We start from the raw sequence: 18,503 nt of genomic DNA on the forward strand, positions 1-18,503 counted from the left end.
AGGTCATAGTAACAAAAACGAGCCTAGCACTGGGCGGGTAGCTCAGTTGGTTAGAACCTCATACCCATGTGCCAAGGTCTCGGGCTCCATCTCTGGTCAGGGCACATACAAGAATCAATCAATCAATGCATCAAAAAGTCCACGTCTGCCTGTCTGTCTCTCTGTCTCTGAAGGAGGAGGAGGAGGAAACTTAGGCTGGGCTGCCTAGTGTCACTAAGAAGTGAAAGTCACAGTGACAGTAGTGAGCCAGAATGAGGCTGCTTTAGGCCCACTGAAAAGTTAGGCAGCAGCAGAACCCTCAGAAGTTTAGGAGAAAGTTAAGTAAATTATATGCCTGAGGAAATGGGGGTGTGAGCATGCTCAAGGGAGAGCTTGTGCCACGTCCTTTGCCTTGAGGGTTCTTTTCCTGCTTTCTGTAGCTGGGGAATTTTAGGGGAGATCTCAACCAGAATATTCATCGGCTTTTCAGGTGTGTTTTCAATGTGATGCATCAAAATGAGCGTAGAGTGGGGTTTGGGATCATTTTCTGGTCAGCTTCGTCTCTATTTTGGATTTGTCTAGCTTTACTTTTTTGTTTGTCTGTTTGTTATTTATTCCCCTCACTTTATCCACTTTTAGGTTTGGCTGGCACTGATGGCACTAACTGGCTCTCTGTTATCTACCTCCTTGACCAGGGTGATTTAAGCTCCTCCCTGGCTGGGGAGGAGAGATGCAAACCATCTGCTCCTGAGTGTCTCTGGTTAAGGAGGATAGGGTCTTGTTATTAGCTGGCTGTCTAGCAGCCATTTCTACACGGGGCTTCTCACACAAAGCCCACTTTAGGGAGAAGCCTGCACTAAGCTGCCTTCCTCCTACATTGACCTGCCTGCCTGCACTGTGTTTCTGCAGTCTGAGCCAGCCCTTACAAAGGAATTACTGCAATCCTATTTCAACCAAAAGGACTGAGACTTACCCTATCCAATCAGAGCTGCTACATCCCCATCAGTATCTTTTTTTTTTTTCCACTGAGGCATTTTATTTGCACTTATGTATTACATCCCTAGAAAAAGAATCCCAGGATTTTCCCTCCTGTGTGTTTTCGTCTTGCTTCTTCATGGTCCATGATGCCCGCTGAGGTTGTCAGTACAATGAAACCAAACTGATGGGACGGAAGCAGGTTGTTCTGCCATTTCTCTAGATCTTTGAGTTGCATGTCAAATCTGGGGCTGATTACTCCACACTTGTTCAACCTGCCCGTGAGGTTTACAACAATTTTCCCAGCTGTGTAGTCATCGATAATTTCAAATTCGCCAATGTAGCCATGCTTCATCATCACAGTCAGAAACCAGACGATGACTTTGGAGCACGGCCTGATAAGAACCTGGCGTTTGCCTCTCTTTTTCAGCGTTGTTACTCTTGAGAGCATCAGCCAGGACATTCATGTGCACCATTATGGTGGCACGGAAAGATGGCAGAAAGAGCCCCATCAGTATCTTCATAAGCCAATCAAAGTGGCTTCTCTTTGACCAATCAGGACAGATTGCCTTTTGGACCAATGAATCTGTTAGGATTTGGAGTCCTCATTTTACATAAGATTGGACCAATCAAGGGTCAGGGATGGGGCCTCCATCTATATAAGCCAGCTCCCCTCTGGCTGGGCAGCACACACTCTCCCTTTTCCACTGGAGACTGCATCTCCCCTTCTGGAGCTGAAACACCCGAGATGTCTCACCAGAGCAAAGCAGAGAAGAACAGAGCTGTCTACCCCAAGAGGGACCTGGCCCCAGGGCTGCCTTACCCTGGGGCCTCACCCCGGGGATTTCTAACAGCTGTGCTATTTCACACTTCAGCAGTATCACAATTGAGCTGTTTGCACTGAGTAAAGCTCCCTTTTTCACTACACCTCAAATTGAGGATTCCTGATGGTGTTGAAACCAAGGACACTAGCTGGCATTGTGGAATGACTGGACATGGAAATACTCAAGAAATTTTTAAGAAAGATTTTACTTATTTTTAGAGAGAGGGGAAGGGAGGGAGAAAGAGAGGGAGAGAAACGTCAATGTGTGGTTGCCTCTCACACGCCCCCTACCAGGGACCTGGCCTGCAACCCAGGTATGTGCCCTGACTGGGAATCGAATTGACAACCCTTTACTTCCCAGTCCGGTGCTCAATCCACTGAGCCACACCAGCTAGGACAGGAAATACACAAGGAATGTTAAATTGGGCTACAGGTTTGACAAAAAGAACCAAAGACCATCTAGATCTGTTTTCCTCATGTCCAGTCGGTTCCTGTTTTTCCTGGCCTACATACTAACCTCGTTTCCTTTTTTCTGTTTTGTTCACACTAATTAACCCTATTAATCTTTCAAAACCCAGTTCATTATTCATTTTCCACTAAGCTTTCTTTAACATCTTGATCTTCCTTTTTGGAGTGGGGAGATACAATTGCACTTAAAATGACCTTTCATTCCTTTTATTTCCTTAGGTTTGGGGTGCATACCAGGCATTCAACAAATAATTAATTGACTGACTTTTCCTTTAATTTGTGCCCATAAGAAACTCTACTCACTTAGGTTCGTGGCTCATTCAGGTTTAAGCTAGTAAAATCATAGTCACGTCATATTCTTAAAAAAGCAAGGTCGCAATCTATGGACATATTATATGGTCAACTTGTCTGCCCTACCACATTTGGATTAGATCATGGAGTTGACTTTTTTAAATGGTAAACTTCATCTAAAATAAAGCTAAAATAGTTAACAAATATGTACCTAAGCATTAGACTTCTATAGAGCTGTCTCGGGTCTGTTGACACTCCTTGATCCTATTTTATAGGTTGTGTCTCCACTATGATTTCCTAATTAATACCCACCTTTCCGTTCTTAGTACGGTCACGTCAGTTCAGAGCTGCATTACTTACCTTAAGAGCTGTTCTACTTGCCAGGTCTTCTTATTTCAGTGCATTTAGTCATTCAATATTTATGCTATTCTTGCTATGTGACAGCACTTATGATAAATGTTTAGGTGGCAAAGATGAGTTGACAGTGTTTAGGAGAGACAAGCAAACCAAAAATTTTACAAAAGTGGATCAATGTTAGATGGGGACATTAGTATAAAGTAGCCAGATGATGAAAATAATTTGTTTGTTAAACCTAGGCCTCTGAAAACCATCGATAGCAAAATTTTCAAGCAGGGGATAAAATTCAGACCTGTTTACAAAAGGTTACTGTGGTCAGTAAAGAGATTACTTTGGAGGTGGAGGGAGCCCAGAGGCAGTTATCAGGTAGCTAGTGCAATAATCCACCATCTACACTGCTGCCAAAATAAATTTTTAAAGAGGTCCCCTGATAGAACCCTAAACTTTTGGAGCTGAAAGATACCGTATTTTTTGGACTATAAGACGCACTGGACCATAAGGCGCTCCTAGGTTTTAGAGAAGGAAAATAGGGGGAAAAAAAGCCCTGCTCCACTGCTGCGACCCCCATCCCCCACCTCCCTGCCAAGCTAGCCAGGCACGCTGCATTTGGACTATAAGATGTACCCGTTTTCCTCCCAAATTTGGAGGGGGGAAGTGCATCTTATAGTCCAAAAAATACGGTAGTTTACAGATATTCTAATTCAATTCTCTCAATTTACACAAGGGGAATAGAGGCTGAAAAGAGTAAAGGGATTTGCCCATAACCTCAAAGATAGTGTTAAAACAAATAGTGCTAGAACTCATGTCTCCTATGCTGTACTTAATCCTTCCTAAACACTTTCATGGATTTCCACTCTTTGCAATTTAATTAAATGCAGTTGCCCTAAGATTTGTCTCTTATTCCTTGGGAATCCAGCTTCCATTACATAGCTGGACAAATCTCCCCAGGGCAGCCTTTGTGGTTTTCAGTTCCTGCTTAGCACCTACTCCTTACGGTTCCCTAGAGCTCCACTCTACATTTTAAAATACATGATATTTCATCTAGCACTTTTGGATGCTCATGGCAAGGAGAAACTTACATTATCCAAATATTGCTCTATGATTACTTATTTAATACCTGTCTTCACCTCTACACTGCAAACTTCCTGGGGACGGATTTTGAGTAACTACTGTTATATTCAAGGCATAGTGTAGTGTTCACATTTACTAGATACTTCATGGATATTTGTAGAAAGCATGAGTAATATGAATATATGCTGTTTATTTAACAAATACTCATGAGAGCCTGCTATGTGTTAGAATACAGCAAGCTTACAGAGGAGTGCATATTCAATTAATATTGCTTGTGTTGGAGTAAGTAGCCAGCCACTCAGAAGGGAAGAAGGCTTGATTTCTTCACTACTCCTGCGGACAGTGAAATAAATTTGAGATGGATTCAAGATTTAAAATGAAAATGTAAAAGTACTATAAGAAACAGAAATTTTAAAGAATTTTGACACAAACCTAAAAGGCGTAACAAATTGATAGATTTTCATATATAAAATTTAAATGTTTTATATGAAAGAATATAGCAGAAACAAAGAAGAATCTGCCCTGCCTGGGTTAGAGCATCATCCCAATACACCAAGGTTGTAGGTTCAACCTCCAGTCAAAGCACATATGAAAAGCAATTGTGCCAATAGTGTCCTTTATTTAAAAAATAGAAAAGAATGAAGAGAATAAGAATCTGTGATTGTGTTTGTTACTGAACTCAAGGGGTTCGCCACTTGGGGTATTCTATTCAAGAATGAGACATGGTTGTCATTCGGTAGTTTTATTTACTTGTAGCAAGTAAAGGAGACAAGGGCTTCACATCTAAAGCTCTGTCTCCTGGAAGGGAGGCTTATATACTATTTAGTTAATTACATATTTTTAAAACATTTTTTTTTATTTTTAGAAGGAAAAGGAGGGAGAAAGAAAAGGAAACATCACTGTGTGGTTGCCTCTCACACACCCCCTACCAAGGATGTGGCCTGCAACCCAGGCATGTACCCTGACTGGAAATCAAACTGGCAACCTTTTGGTTCACAGTCTCATGCCCAATCCACTGAGCCAGTCTGCCCCAGGACAATCTGGAATGTGTAAACCATTTTCTCCTAGGTGTCCTTGGTTAGGGAGTACAGAAGGTTACGATTCATTAGCTGGCTGCAAATTGCTCAAATTGTTTGGCCTTGTTTAATTATTCCGTCTCAGTTCCCGTTATTCTATTTGTCAAGGAATTTGTCTAGCTTCTTACTATCCTGCGTCATTTTCCAGCTCCATTCTTCAGCTCACACTTCATCTCGGTAGGCATTTCCTTCAAGTGCTGCCTGTAGAAGTCCCACTCTTCAAGGTTTACCTCAGAGGCCCATTAAATGCGCCAAGCTAGGGTTAACTTCTCTCCCCATTGCTCCTCTTGCGCTCCGTGAGCACAGGCGTTAGTGAATACAGAATGTTGTTTACTTAGCTGTCACTGAGTCACAAAAGTTGAAAATGGAAGGACTTTGAGACAATCCTGTTTCCATCACATTTGAAAGCTTTAAGAGCAGGCATGAAGTCATATCAACTCATATCAGGTTTTTAAATCCCTGGTTTGTCTCCTTCTTTATTGTGTTATAAAGTGCCCAATTTAATGATTGGGAAGGGCATCCCACCAGAACCCTAAAGAAATACAACCTTTAAGTGTGTATTTCAGTTCTAGATTATTACACAATGTGGTATCTTTTATAGATCTAGCTATAGTTAAAGCTTTGACTTCAGAGCCATATACAGCTTTGTTTATCTAGACACATTATAAGTGATCATGTGGATATAGACATTTTTTACCAGATTATCAGACGACATTTGTTTTTCACTAGTTGTTTTGCCTCCAAATCATCTGGTCAAAGCCAGTTAATATTGCATGTTAACTTTTTTCTCAGTTTAAACTCAATCCACTCTATTTAAATACCAAACAAGCTAAGTCTCGCATCAGTTTTCTGGCATAGGGTAGGTGCATTTCTAAGAGGAGGGCGTCAATTAGAAAAAACAATTTTGAAAATGTACTGTTTAGAAACTCCTACCGTTGAGTCCTAGTCATTACAGCTGATTTTGTTATTTTATAAACTTGTCCCAGTAGGTGTCAGTGTTGAGTTAAGGCAAAGTCCTCCTTTTTTGCAAATGTAATTTTAATTGAAAGATTCGAGCCGACGTAAAGGAATTAGTATCACTAGATCATTTGTTTCTTGAGGGTTAAAGGGTATTCGTTCAGGGTTCAAAAGAGACGGGGTCTCGCTATGTTGCCCAGGCTGGAGTGCAGTGGCTATTCACAGGCGCGATCCCACTACTGATCAGCACGGGAGTTTTGACCTGCTCCGTTTCCGACCTGGGCCGGTTCACCCCTCCTTAGGCAACCTGGTGGCCCCCCGCTCCCGGGAAGTCACCATATTGATGCCGAACTTAGTGCGGACACCCGATCGGCATAGCGCACTACAGCCCAGAACTCCTGGGCTCAAGCGATCCTCCTGCCTCAGCCTCCCGAGTAGCTGGGACTACAGGCGCGCGCCACCGCGCCCGGCGACGGGCGGGGGCGCGAGACTGCATTAGAGGCTTAGCCCTCGTGACGTCATCATCTGCGCCGGCCTAGAACATTTCCCAAGCTCTCTATGGACTCCTGTGAAACTCGTAGCCCCTTCGCGCACGCGTCGTTTGTCAGCACTGCATTGTGGGTAAACTGTCCCCAAAATTTCAAGAACGCATGCGTGCGCCAGTTCTTTCCTTTTGCCTCGTTGCAGCCGAAAGAGCAAGATGGGTCACCAGCAGCTGTACTGGAGCCATCCGAGAAAATTCGGCCAGGGTTCTCGTTCTTGGTGAGAAGGAGAATGTGGTTTTAGGGAAGGGTTTCTCCGGGGCGGGACGTTGCTTGAAATCTAGTGTAGAGGAACTCGTAGGCGGCATATGGGGGGAGGCCGACTCCAAGTCGGGAGTGGCGCCATTTGAGATCTCCGATGGGTCCGTGAAGGCCACGGTGCGGATGGTGGCCTCCCGAGTGCGGGATCTTTTCCTCTCTCTGCGATCTGTAGTAATGCCGTCTCTTTCTTGTAGCCGCGTCTGCTCGAACCGGCACGGCCTGATCCGGAAGTATGGCCTTAATATGTGCCGCCAGTGTTTCCGTCAGTACGCGAAGGATATAGGCTTCATTAAGGTATGCGGGCGCCTTGCTCTTCCGTCTCTGTGGGCGGTGAGTGCGGATCGGTCTTCAGTGCGAGCGGTCGGCTAGCACCTTTTTCCTGCGTCAGTTAGCAGGCTAGCGGGTGACACTTGGAGAGTTCTGGCAGTCAGGTCAATAGAAAAGGGAGGGTGGCGGCCCCAACCCCTTGTTGCCCAGCTCTGCCAGTTCAAGGTGCTGTGTACTGTGATGGATAAAATTCACTTTTCAGAACCACTACAGTGGACTTGTAGGTACCTTTAATCGTGCCTAGACATAGTATATGTGTGTGCTGACCCCTGCCCTGAAATACTGGATAGTGTCATGTACTGGAACGAGCTTGAGGTTTGGGGCCAGATAGACCTTGTGAAGATTCAGGCAAAGGTCAATTCACTTAAAGCTCAGTTTCCACCTGTGGAAGAGGAATGAAAGAGTGTTACGAAACATAGTTAACGTATATGCGAAGCTTTCTGAATTCCTAATAGTTCCTAGGAGTTGACTTTATTGTTTTGGATGAAAACTAATTCCTTAGTGGCTCTTTGAGTTGCAGTCACTGGCTTGATTCATAATCTGTTTAAATATTGAGTAGAACCTACTTGTTAAAAATAGATGTCTTTGTGCTGATGTATTAATGGTAAATATGAATTGTTAATGTGAGAACTCTGTGGCAGAGAGAAAATGTCTTATGCTTAGGCTTTTACCGTTGCCCAAATACTTAAGTATATTCTTGGTGTTAATGTGAAGTTCAAATGACTCACTGGGAGGTAGGGTATCACAGATGAGGTAATGAACTCAGGCCCATTCCCTGGCTTTGTGCCTTCACTTTCTCAGAGGCTAAGGTGACGAGCTCTTAGTATAGTGTCTGGCACACATCGAGTACCAAATACTAGCTGTGTAATTACCATCTTGAGCTTTTTGTAAAGATCATCCTACAATGTCGTGTTCTCTAGTGGGAAGTTTCTTTGAGGGAAGAAGTAACAATCCCAATACTAAAATTAAGTCAAAAGTATAATTGCTGAGGTTTGTGGGACGGCTTGTAGTAGTCGTTCAGGAAATACTTTAAACTGCTTAGGTCTTCACAGCTAGTTTGGGCAGGTTACATTTCCAGTTTGAAAGCTTGTTCTCATAAACTTGTTTTTGTGAGTAAAATGGATATGTTTTTTAAAATGGGTATTTAAAGCATTTGAATTAATTCATTTCTTTTTTTTTTTTTCCAGTTGGACTAAGTGAACACCTTTGAATGGGTCATTCAAGACATCTACCTTATTGCAGAATGGCTAGCTCTTTGTACATAAAATAAAATTTAAAAATTCAATTATGAGTGTTTCAATGTGAATGGAACAGTCACACAATAATAGAACTCTCCTTTTTAAAAATTACTATTCTCAGTGGATTCATCTTTGAAATCTGTGGCTTATTTTCCTTTCGTTATATAAAGTATTCATCCTTCACTCAGGTAAATGCCAGTTTTGTTTTTATGCTTAAAAACACATTTGCTTTGTAAAATGCCTGCTATATTTAAGAACATCCAGCGTATAACCGAAGACAGACTGTCTCATGGGTTGGGGCAGGGGCAGTAAAACTTGAAAAATGATTTTGAGAGACAGGTTATCACTAAAATCAGCCCTGGGCATTTGCCCAGAGGTGGCAGTCCTGGCTTTTGGGATAATTCACACAAGAAAGCTTGTAAGTTTCTCAAATAGTTGTATGCAGAAGGGAGCAGTGATTAACTATACACATTTGTTAGATTTGTAATTCCTGAGAAAAGCAGTAACTTCTTAGCATATGGAGGGCTGAAGGTGGGGGTTGTGTAAGATTAAATTGCAATCTAGAAAGCCATTTGCTGAGAAGCCATGCCTATATCTAGGTTAGGAGTTTATTAGACAGAGGTGAGTGTGTCCTGTCGGGGAGAATTCTTGGATCCTTCTAGGAACAGCAAGAAGCTAAAAGTTAGGAACTGATTGAGCTTTATTCAGAGGACATTATAGAGTGCTATAAACGTTTTTATAAAGGTTCACTAGATCTTGTGGCAAAACAGATTTTAGTGGGACAAGGGAGGAAGCTGGGAAGCAGCTGCCGGAATAGTCCAGGCGGGTGATCTTGGACTAGCACAAAGGGAGCGGTTGCTGTGGTTGTGACTGACTGGTGAAGACGGAGACAGGCAGGGTTTGTTGAAGGGTTGGGTGTGGGAGGTAAAAAGGGTGGCTCCAAGGGTTTGGGTGCCTGAGCATCTGGAAGGCTAGAATTGCTATTGAGCTAAAACTGAAAATGCGGTTTGAGGAAGAGTAATAGTTAAGCTGGGGACACATTAAGTTCAGAAGTCTTGATTAGACATCTATGTGGAGCTCTCAGCTAGGCCTTCATGTAAACTCATCTGGAATCCATGGGAACTTGGGACTGGAGATAAAACTTTGCTCTCAGTATGAGTTAGTCTCAGGTATTGGGATCTCATCCTGTGACTGAGGGAGATCCGAGTCCTAAAATCTAGGGGGTAAATAACATGGAAAAGAGGATTGTTCCTGGATTACCCCAAGAACAGGTGGGATTCTGCAAAGTAGACCAAAGGAGGACCAAGAAAATAGCATGCTGGAAGCCAAGCAGGAAGTGGTCAACTGTAAGTGAATCTCATACAATTCATCACTGCAGTGTCATCTGAAAGGGGAAAACGAGTGGAAAAACAACCTTAACTGACATCTGCAAAATTAAAAAAAAGTCTGAACACATTGCTAATGTACCTCCTGAGTCCTTAGAAGGAGCTCATGAAAGTTAGGGATGCTGAAGCTTAAGTTTTAAGAGCGTCATGGTAAATCCGTCTCTGCTCCTTGCCCTGCGTCCCAGGAATAGATGGTGGTAAGCTGCCATTGCTCCTGGGGAGTGTTTAGGGAAGGGCCAGCGTTCAGTCAGGTTAAGGAGGTGGAAGGAATATTGGGAGGAGAGGGTAAAGTTGGAATGGAGCTGGTCTTCCAGATGGGAGGTGAGAAGCTGGTTAGCTGGGCAAATGGAAAAGTTCTGTGAAATATTCTTGAGGTTTACACTCGTAGTGATTTAGGTAATGGAGGTTGTGAGTTGTTTTGATTGGGCATGAGAGTCTTGGGTCAGTTGGCCTAGGATGGCCTCATGTAAATGCTGTAAGGAATTTTGCATCACCTGAGGGAACGTGGATGGGCAAAGTCCTTTACTTGTCCTTTGTACGTGGTGGTGGGGGCTGGTGTGGAGAGGTGGTCTGGATTTTCTGCTAGGGGTTGAGTAACTTGCTGATTGAGACTTGTAAAATTTACATGCCAGACATTATGCTAAGTGCTCTATGTGTATTAATTTTTTCAAGCTAACCATTTCAGGCTAACCATTTTTGATTATTTCAACTGTTCCTCACAGGATGTGATTTAGAGCCATCTGTAGTGACCTCTGAATTTGTGCCACTACACCTGGGTCCTTAGAGTGCCTGACAGAATGTTTCACAGGGCAGGCATGCAGTAAAGGTTTGTTGAGTGAATAAATGAGCAGATTTGGTAATGACCTAATTTGGTTGGGTATCGTTACTTCTTCATTTTTTATGGGCCCCCTTTCAACCTTACAGAAAAACCAGAGACTGGCCTTGGACAGCGACCTGCATGGCCAAAGCGCTTGAGAGTTTTAAAGCTGCCTGCTTTGCATGACTTCGGCCTAGGAGCTGGTTCTTGTAGAAAACTATGTTTAATAGTTGGTGCCTTAGAGATTTGGGGTTTTGGGTGGGCAGAGCAAAACTCTTCCAGCGGTATGATGAAGGGTGTAAAAAAGTGTATTTCCTCAGTATCCACAAGAGTTGCAGAAAGGGAAAAGGAAGAGAAGGCTGAGCTATTAGTGTTTTACAAGGGTTACTCTAGAAAATTAGAGGTTCAACCCTGACTGGCGTGGCTTAGTGGATTGAGCGCCGTCCAGCAAACCAAAGGGTCGCTGGTTCAATTCCCAGGCAGAGCACATGCCTGGGTCGCAGGCCAGGTCCCCAGTGGGGGGCATGTGAGAGGCAAACACGATGTTTCTCTTCCTCTCTTTCTCTCCCTTCACCTCCGTCTAAAAATAAATCCTTAAAAAAGTTTTAGGAGCTACTATAACAGACACATGGACAAAAAGTTTAAAAAAAAAAAAGGTTCAGTTTGTTGATGTCACAGTATATTTGTGTGTAGGATCAAAACTAGATAGGGCCAAAAATTAGACCAGATTATTATCTGTCCCGTCAGAACTTTAAAAGAACTGAGACAGGAAGTGACAACTTAATCTAGATGCAATCAACTTACGTTTGGTTAACCAGGAAATAAAGAAGTCAGGACTGGCTTTCTCTTTTTATTAAAGATCTTTTTGTTAAATTCAGCCTATCGTGTTTGTCAGTGGTGACCACCTCCTCGAGCTGATTTGAGATGGGACCTTGTGACGTAAAGAGAGAAATGCTGGATTCCCTCAGAGACGTACTGAAGGGTTGTAGAGCCACAATGCCCTTGCCATCCCTTCATCACCACCTCCCTGCTCCGTTGTTCCTCTGAGCCCCTTTATCCCCCGGACACCCGTCTGCTTACAGAGGCATCTCTGCCCTCCTGTAAAGTCTGAACCACTGATTTGGGGGAAATGACTGCAATGTTTCTGGCTCTGGAAGTGGCTGGTGTGGATCTCTAGTGGACCCCATCCCAAGAGTCCAAAGGACACACATTTCAGGAAGCTGTGCGCTGGGTCACCTTAGCATGTGTACCATCTGGTTACTTTTTTGGACTCCTTTCCTCAGGCCCTCCATTTCTCCGTGGGTGACTCCTCCTGACTAGTGTTCTTGAGGTCCTTAGCTCTCTTAGCCGAGGAGGCTGCCACTCAGCTGTTCTATTATAAAACCTGTGTTAATTCTGATAACCTTAAATAGTAACATAACAGCATTAACAAAGAGACGAGTGAGTTCCCATTGACAGAAACTGATGAGAGTTGCTGAGGTCTGAAGGGAAGGGAAGGGAAGAGAGTGAAGAAGTGTCTGGAGAAGGGAGGAAAGAGGCTACTGTTAGGAGAAAAAACATGCCTTTATTCTGCTTGTGTATTGCAGTGGTTCTGGCACCAGTATCGCAGGTCCCACTGATGGTTCTGAACACGTTATACAACCGGTCAATACGGATCCAAGCGCTGCCTTTGTAACTTTTTTTTTAGTGTATTTTATTGATTGTGCCATCACAGTTGTCCCAATATTTTTCTTCCCTTTCTTCTCCTCCCCGCACTACCCACCCGACCCTCCAGCTTCCCCCCAACTTAGTTCATGTCCATGGGTCATACATATAAGTTCTTTGGCTTCTACATTTCCTATACTATTCTTAACTTCCCCCTGTCTATTTTCTACCCACCATTTATGCTTCTTATTCCCTGTACATTTTCCCCCATTCTCCCACCCCCCACTAATAACCCTCCATGTGATCTCCATTTCTGTGATTCTGTTCCTTTTCTAGTTGTTTGCTTAGTTTTTGTTTTTGTTTTTTAGGAACAGTTGTTGATAGTTGTGAGTTTGTCATTTTATTGTTCACATTTTTGATCTTTTTCTTAGATAAGTCCCTTTAACATTTCATATAATAAGGGCTTGGTAATGATGAACTCCTTTAACTTGACCTTACCTGGGAAGCACTTTATCTGCCTTTTTATTCTAAATGATAGCTTTGCTGGATAGAGTCATCTTGGATGTAGGTCCTTTCCTTTCATGATTTGGAATTCTTCTTTCCAGCCCCTTCTTGCCTGAAAGGTTTCTTTTGAGAAATCAGCTGACAGTCTTATGAGAACTCCTTTGTAGGGAACTGTCTCCTTTTGTCTTGCTACTTTTAAGATTCTATTCTTATCTTTAATCTTGGGTAACTTAATTATGATGTGTCTTGGTGTGTTCCTCCTTGGGTCCAACTTCTTGGGATTCTCTGGGCTTCCTGGACTTCCTGGAAGTCTATTTCCTTTGCCAGATTGGGAAAGTTCTCCTTCATTATTTGTTCAAATAAGTTTTCAACTTCTTGTTCTTCCTCGTCTTCCAGCACCTCCATGATTTGGATGTAGGAACATTAATAGTTGTCCCAGAGGTTCCAAAGCCTCTCCTCATTTTTTTGGATTTTTGTTTCTTCATTCTGTTCTGGTTGGATGCTTGCTTATTCCTTTTGTTCCAAATCATTGATTTGAGTCCTGGTTTCCTTCCGTTCACTGTTGGTTCTATTTTCCTTTATTTTACTTTGTGTATCTTTCATTTCTTCTTTCATTTTGTGACCGAGCTCAATCAATTCTGTGAGCATCCTGATTACCAGTGTTTTGAACTCTGCATCAGGTAGGTTGTCTATCTCCTCATTGGCTAGTTCTTTTTCTGGAGTTTTGATCTGTTCTTTCATTTGGGCCATATTTCTTTGTTCTATTTGGCAGCCTCCCTCTGTTTGTTTCTGTGTATTAGGTAGAGCTGCTTTGACTCTCTGTCTCAGTAGGCAGGCCTAGTGTAGGAAAGGCACCTGTAAACTTTGTGTGGTGGAGCCTTAGGTGCTGGCCATGACTGGGCAACTGTTTCACTAGTTTGTGGCTCTGTGTGGAGGGAGGGCTTGGATAGGGGCAATGCCTCTACCTGGCTTCTGGAGATTTGCCTGGGAGGAAGCTGTTACCCACTATTTGCCCTGTTTTCTGTTGCTTCACTTCCTTCCCGTATGCTACTTGTGCCCATCCAGCTGTTGCCTAGGTGCTGAATCCCAGTGGGGGTGAGTCAGAGGAAGTCCTAAGTCCATGTGAGCTCTTTAGGAGGAGTCTGCTGAGGATCTGGCAATTTGTTTTGCTGCCCCAACCGCCACTGGTTTTCACAGCCAGAAGTTATGGGGACTTACCTTCCTGGTGCTGGAACCCTGGGCTTTGTGGTCTGGGGCTGGGATCCCTTGCTCTTGAGGTCCTGATTTTATCCCTCCTGATTTTATTCACCACGTGTGAATGTGGGACTGCCCGTTCTGCCACCCCTGCATGCCCCTCCACACTTCTGTGCCTCTCAGCCCATATCCACATCTCCACCCCTTCTACCCATCTGGATGAATGTGGCTTCTTTAAATCCTTGATTTTCAGACTTCTGCACAGCTCAATTTATGACGATTCTTGGTGATACTTGTTTTGTAGTCTAGTAATTTTTTCTATAGTTATATGAAGAGGCAGAACATACTTACCTACCACCTCCATCTTGACCAGAAGTCAGAACAACTTCAATAAAGCTGTGAAAGTGTAAGCACCAGTCACCTCCTGCACATTATAAACCTAATAACAATTACGTTGAACGCGTAAACACTCCCCTGTGTAGACTTTCTGAGCTGCTGTTGCCAAACACCAAGCATTAACAGCAGGGGCTAGAAAAATCAATAAGCCTTTACCCAGGGAACCAGATATGTAGGTTACTAAAACTAACAATTGCCCATAAAGAATAGTGTTACATTAATGCCAAAGCAGGTTTATTCCCTACATAATAAAAAAAATATATTAAAGGACCAGTTGATGGAGTGATAAACATGTATGGAAGCATAGACAAATCCATAAACCTGCAAAGTAAGAAATGGAGCCTGTTTCTTGGCAATCTAGCTAGTTTTATTTCATAGACTGAGTGTGGCTTACCTTGGCGTTCTCTTCGCATGCACATAAATCCCACTTTATTTTGACCCCTGTGCATCTGTTCTTCCTTTGATGCGCATTAAGTCCTGTTAACCATTCATGAAGATTGAGCGTGGACACATACAGCATAGGATTCAGTCGGAGCAGAAAAGGGTTTATGAAAATGAATTCATATTTGGAACTTCTGGGGGAGTTTTTTGGTCAGTGATCTCCTTAAGTACAATTTCTTTTAAAGTACCCTACGTGGCTGGGAGTCTTCGTGACCTGCTCTCTGAGTGTTCTAGCTTCTTTGTTAGCAAGGGAGCAAGTCAGAGCAATGACGGCTGCTCACTGGGGTTCTTCTTTATAGGTTTTCTGAGTAATTCTACCCCTTCTTAATGACTTTAATTTTTTTCCTGAAAGCCCTGCCACTAAGTTAAAAGCTGTTAAGTGAAAGGAAAACTTGCATGAATTTTGCTTGGAAAAAATTATAATGTGTATTATTGCCCCACAAGATCCTCAAGTAATTCTCACGAATGGAAAAATATACTAATTAAATAGTGGAAAATAAAGCTTATAGAATTCATAATACAGGGGCTGGCTCACATAACACCCCCTTTTTATTACAAAATCTTTTGTTAGAAAATCATAAGCCTGTCGTTCTGTAACATAACAATGTCACACTCAAGCACACCATACGACATTTTAGGGGAGATGTTCAGATTGCTGCCCGTCTCCTACGAGACCTTCACGTTCCCTCCCAACCACACTCATGCAAACCTTACTCACGCCAGCCCTGTAATTCGACAGTCTTCTGACACCACCTGGTGGGCTGAAGTTCAGTCCTGGCACTAACTGCTGGCGTTAGCACAGACCCACAAGCTAGAGGGCGTGGTCCACAATGAGGCTGCCCTCGCTGGGACACTAGCCACACTTGGGGAGTCCTCAGGCCACCTGCAGGACATCTAGTTTTCCCCTCTGTCAAGGCAGCGCTCCGTGGGAAGAGGTGCCAGCATCTATAAAGTTTCTTGAGAGAAATAGGCCCTTAAGTGCATAGCCTCTGCCTTTTTATAATTGCATGGGACACTAGCTTTTGAGGCCTTAACCTAAGCCAAATGGCACCATGTTGATGCCCGAGCCAAGAAGAGAATCCTCAGACTTGCCTGCAATTAGCAGGTGATATAATTCTTCCTACTGGTCAGGACTGGGGCTAACCCCTCCCAGAAGATGAAGGAGTCGGAAGGTACAATTCATTTCTTGAGAGCAGCATCTAATCCAGCTGTGGCATCCTCCAGGCAAGAATACTCCTCAGGATCTTTCCTTGCTTGGTGTTAGAGGTTCAACTTCTCTTTCTCTGATCTATATATATATGTGGAGAATAGCTTGTTTACACTGATATTTAATCGCCGGAAATAACCCTTACTGTCCTCATGAAAAGTTCATTCTCTTATATTTAAACACGTGAATTGGATAGCTGTTTTCATAATAAAATATCAATGAAAAGATCATTCTAGAAGACAATAACCTCCTCTATTAAATTTAATGATTATAGTACTTTATTGAAGTGTTGTGTCAAATGAGCTACTGTGTAAAAGGGCACAGATAGGTGACTGTGGGTGGTTCTGGATGGTGCAAGGACTCGAAGGCTGGGGACTTGATGAACAACTCATCCTTCATCCTAGCTGGGCAGTTCAGTCGGTTAGAGCCTTGTCTCCATAGGCTAAGGTTGTAGATTTGATCTCCAGTCCGGGCACAGACAAGAAGCAAGCAATGAATGCATACGTAAGTGGAACAACAAATTGATTCTCTCTCTCCCCCTTGCTGTCTCTAAAATTAAAAAAAAAAGACTCGTCTTCCAGGTGACTGAAGACCCAAGAGGAGGCTGGACATGCCAGGCGCACGTATTTCACCTGTGCTGTTGTGACAGGTAGTCACTCAGAGTGGGAACGACCACACCTTTAGGGACCTGAAGAGTCTTTGCTGTCCGGGCACTGCTGTTCCAAGGAGCACAGTTTTCTTTTCTTTCTACTTTTTTTTTTTTTTTAGAGAGAGGGGAAGGGAGGGAGAAAAAGAGGGAGAGAAACTTTAATGTGAGAGAAAAACATCCATTGGTTGCTGTCGTAAGTGCCTGACTGGGGATGAGCCTGCACCGTAGGCACGTGCCCTGACTGGGAAGTGAATCGGGGAACTTCTGCTTTGCAGGAAGATGCCCAGCCACGTGGGCCCGGGCCCAAGGGGCACGGTCTTAATGCACTTTGGAATAATTGCCTTGGGCGTCCCAGGAAATCATGCTTTTTATGGAGACCAATGTCCAGTTTTCATTGCACTTACTCCTGCATGAAGGTCCTCGCAACGTCTAGGCTGTTGACCCAGGAGTGTTATGCCTACGAATAGAGGGGTATAGCGTTTCTTAGACTAATAAACAGAGATGACTGACCCCTCAATCTTGGGACAGCAGACTGAGGAAAAACAAAAGCGAACAAAGTGAAATGGTCAAGGAGTCAGAGTTGAAAACGTTATTTATGGAGAGAACTGTTGACAAGAATTTTTTGTGTGTGTATTTGTCATGTATTGCCTTTTATTAACATTTATCCTTGCAAGTCGTTCTAAGTTTTTTTAGAAATTGAGGTATATTCAACATATGATGTAAATACAAGGTATACAACATGTTGATCTGATACATTTTTATATTGCAGTATGAGTACCACCTGAGAGCGTTAGCTGCCACCTCTAGTACTTCACGTAATCCTCATTTCATTTTGTGATGAGAACTTTCACGATCTGGTTTCTTAACAACTTTGATGTGAGGTTTGTCAGGAAAAAGTCCAGCCATTGTTAATATAACAAGAATGGTTTGCACAACGTTGATGTAACCTGGCAGCCAAGGAGAGTGGACTGGAATGTGCATGCATGAACAGTGATGACTTCACTGTACTAGTCAATGGGGATGGTAGTTGCTGTTAAGTGAGCATGTGTACTGTGTGGTTGTTGCATTCAAAATGACTAAGCCAGTAGAGCAATGAATCTGCATCAAATTTTGCATTAGGCTTGAACATTCCTCTGTGAAAACTATTCAGATGATTTAGAAGGCCACAGCTACAGGCAACTGGTGATGGGCAGCTTCATCAGGACAACGTGCCCGCTCATGCATCACATCTTGTGCCGAGTGTTTTAGCGAAACATCAAATCACCCAGGTGAGACTCAGCCCCTCTACAGCCCAGATTTTGTGCCCTGTGACTTCTGGCTTTTTCCAAAACTAAAATCGTGTTTGAAAGAGAAGAGGTTTTAGACCATTGATGAGATTCAGGAAAATATGACGGAGCAGCGGAAGGCGATTGGGAGAACTGTGTGAGGTTCTAAGGTGCCTGCTTTGAAGGGGACTGAGGGGTCGTTTTCCTATGCACAATGTTTGTTGTATCTTGTATCTTCCTCAGTAAATGTTTCTGTGTTTCATACCACATGGCTGGCTACCTTGGGGACAGGCCTCGTGCACTACAGTATTTTTAACTGCAATCACAGTGCTGTGCATTGGCTCCTCAGAACCTAACTCATCTTCTAACTGTAAGTTTGTACCCTCCAACCTAAATCTCCCCAATTCCTCTACCCCCAGCCCCTGATAAACATCATTCTGTTTTCTCTTTCTACAAGTTTAGCTTTTTTAGTTTTGTGGGGATGGAAAAATATATATAAATTTCTTTTACCCTTCTAAGTTCATCTGGCTGATTCAAAAATCCAATTAACATGAGACAGATTAACAGGAGGAAATGACCAAATTTATTATGTTACATACATAGGAGGCTTCCGTAAGAATCTGGGGCCCAGGAAGG

At 43.2% G+C, this 18,503-nt stretch overlaps 1 protein-coding gene and 1 pseudogene across 1 annotated transcript; one reads left to right on the forward strand and one right to left on the reverse strand.

The window, feature by feature from the left end:
• Positions 1–989: 989 nt before the first annotated feature.
• Positions 990–1,445, reverse strand: LOC112301885 (small ribosomal subunit protein uS8-like; annotated as a pseudogene).
• Positions 1,446–6,599: 5,154 nt separating this feature from the next.
• RPS29 (ribosomal protein S29) lies at positions 6,600–8,412 on the forward strand. Its single transcript, XM_024557332.3, has 3 exons — positions 6,600–6,759; positions 6,995–7,094; positions 8,315–8,412. Exons 1-3 carry the CDS (start codon positions 6,698–6,700, stop codon positions 8,321–8,323), a joined length of 171 nt encoding a protein of 56 aa, XP_024413100.1. The 5' UTR covers positions 6,600–6,697; the 3' UTR covers positions 8,324–8,412.
• The last annotated feature ends 10,091 nt before the right edge of the window (positions 8,413–18,503 follow it).

Source organism: Desmodus rotundus, chromosome 7, assembly GCF_022682495.2.
Source record: "Desmodus rotundus isolate HL8 chromosome 7, HLdesRot8A.1, whole genome shotgun sequence".
NCBI lineage: Eukaryota > Metazoa > Chordata > Mammalia > Chiroptera > Phyllostomidae > Desmodus > Desmodus rotundus.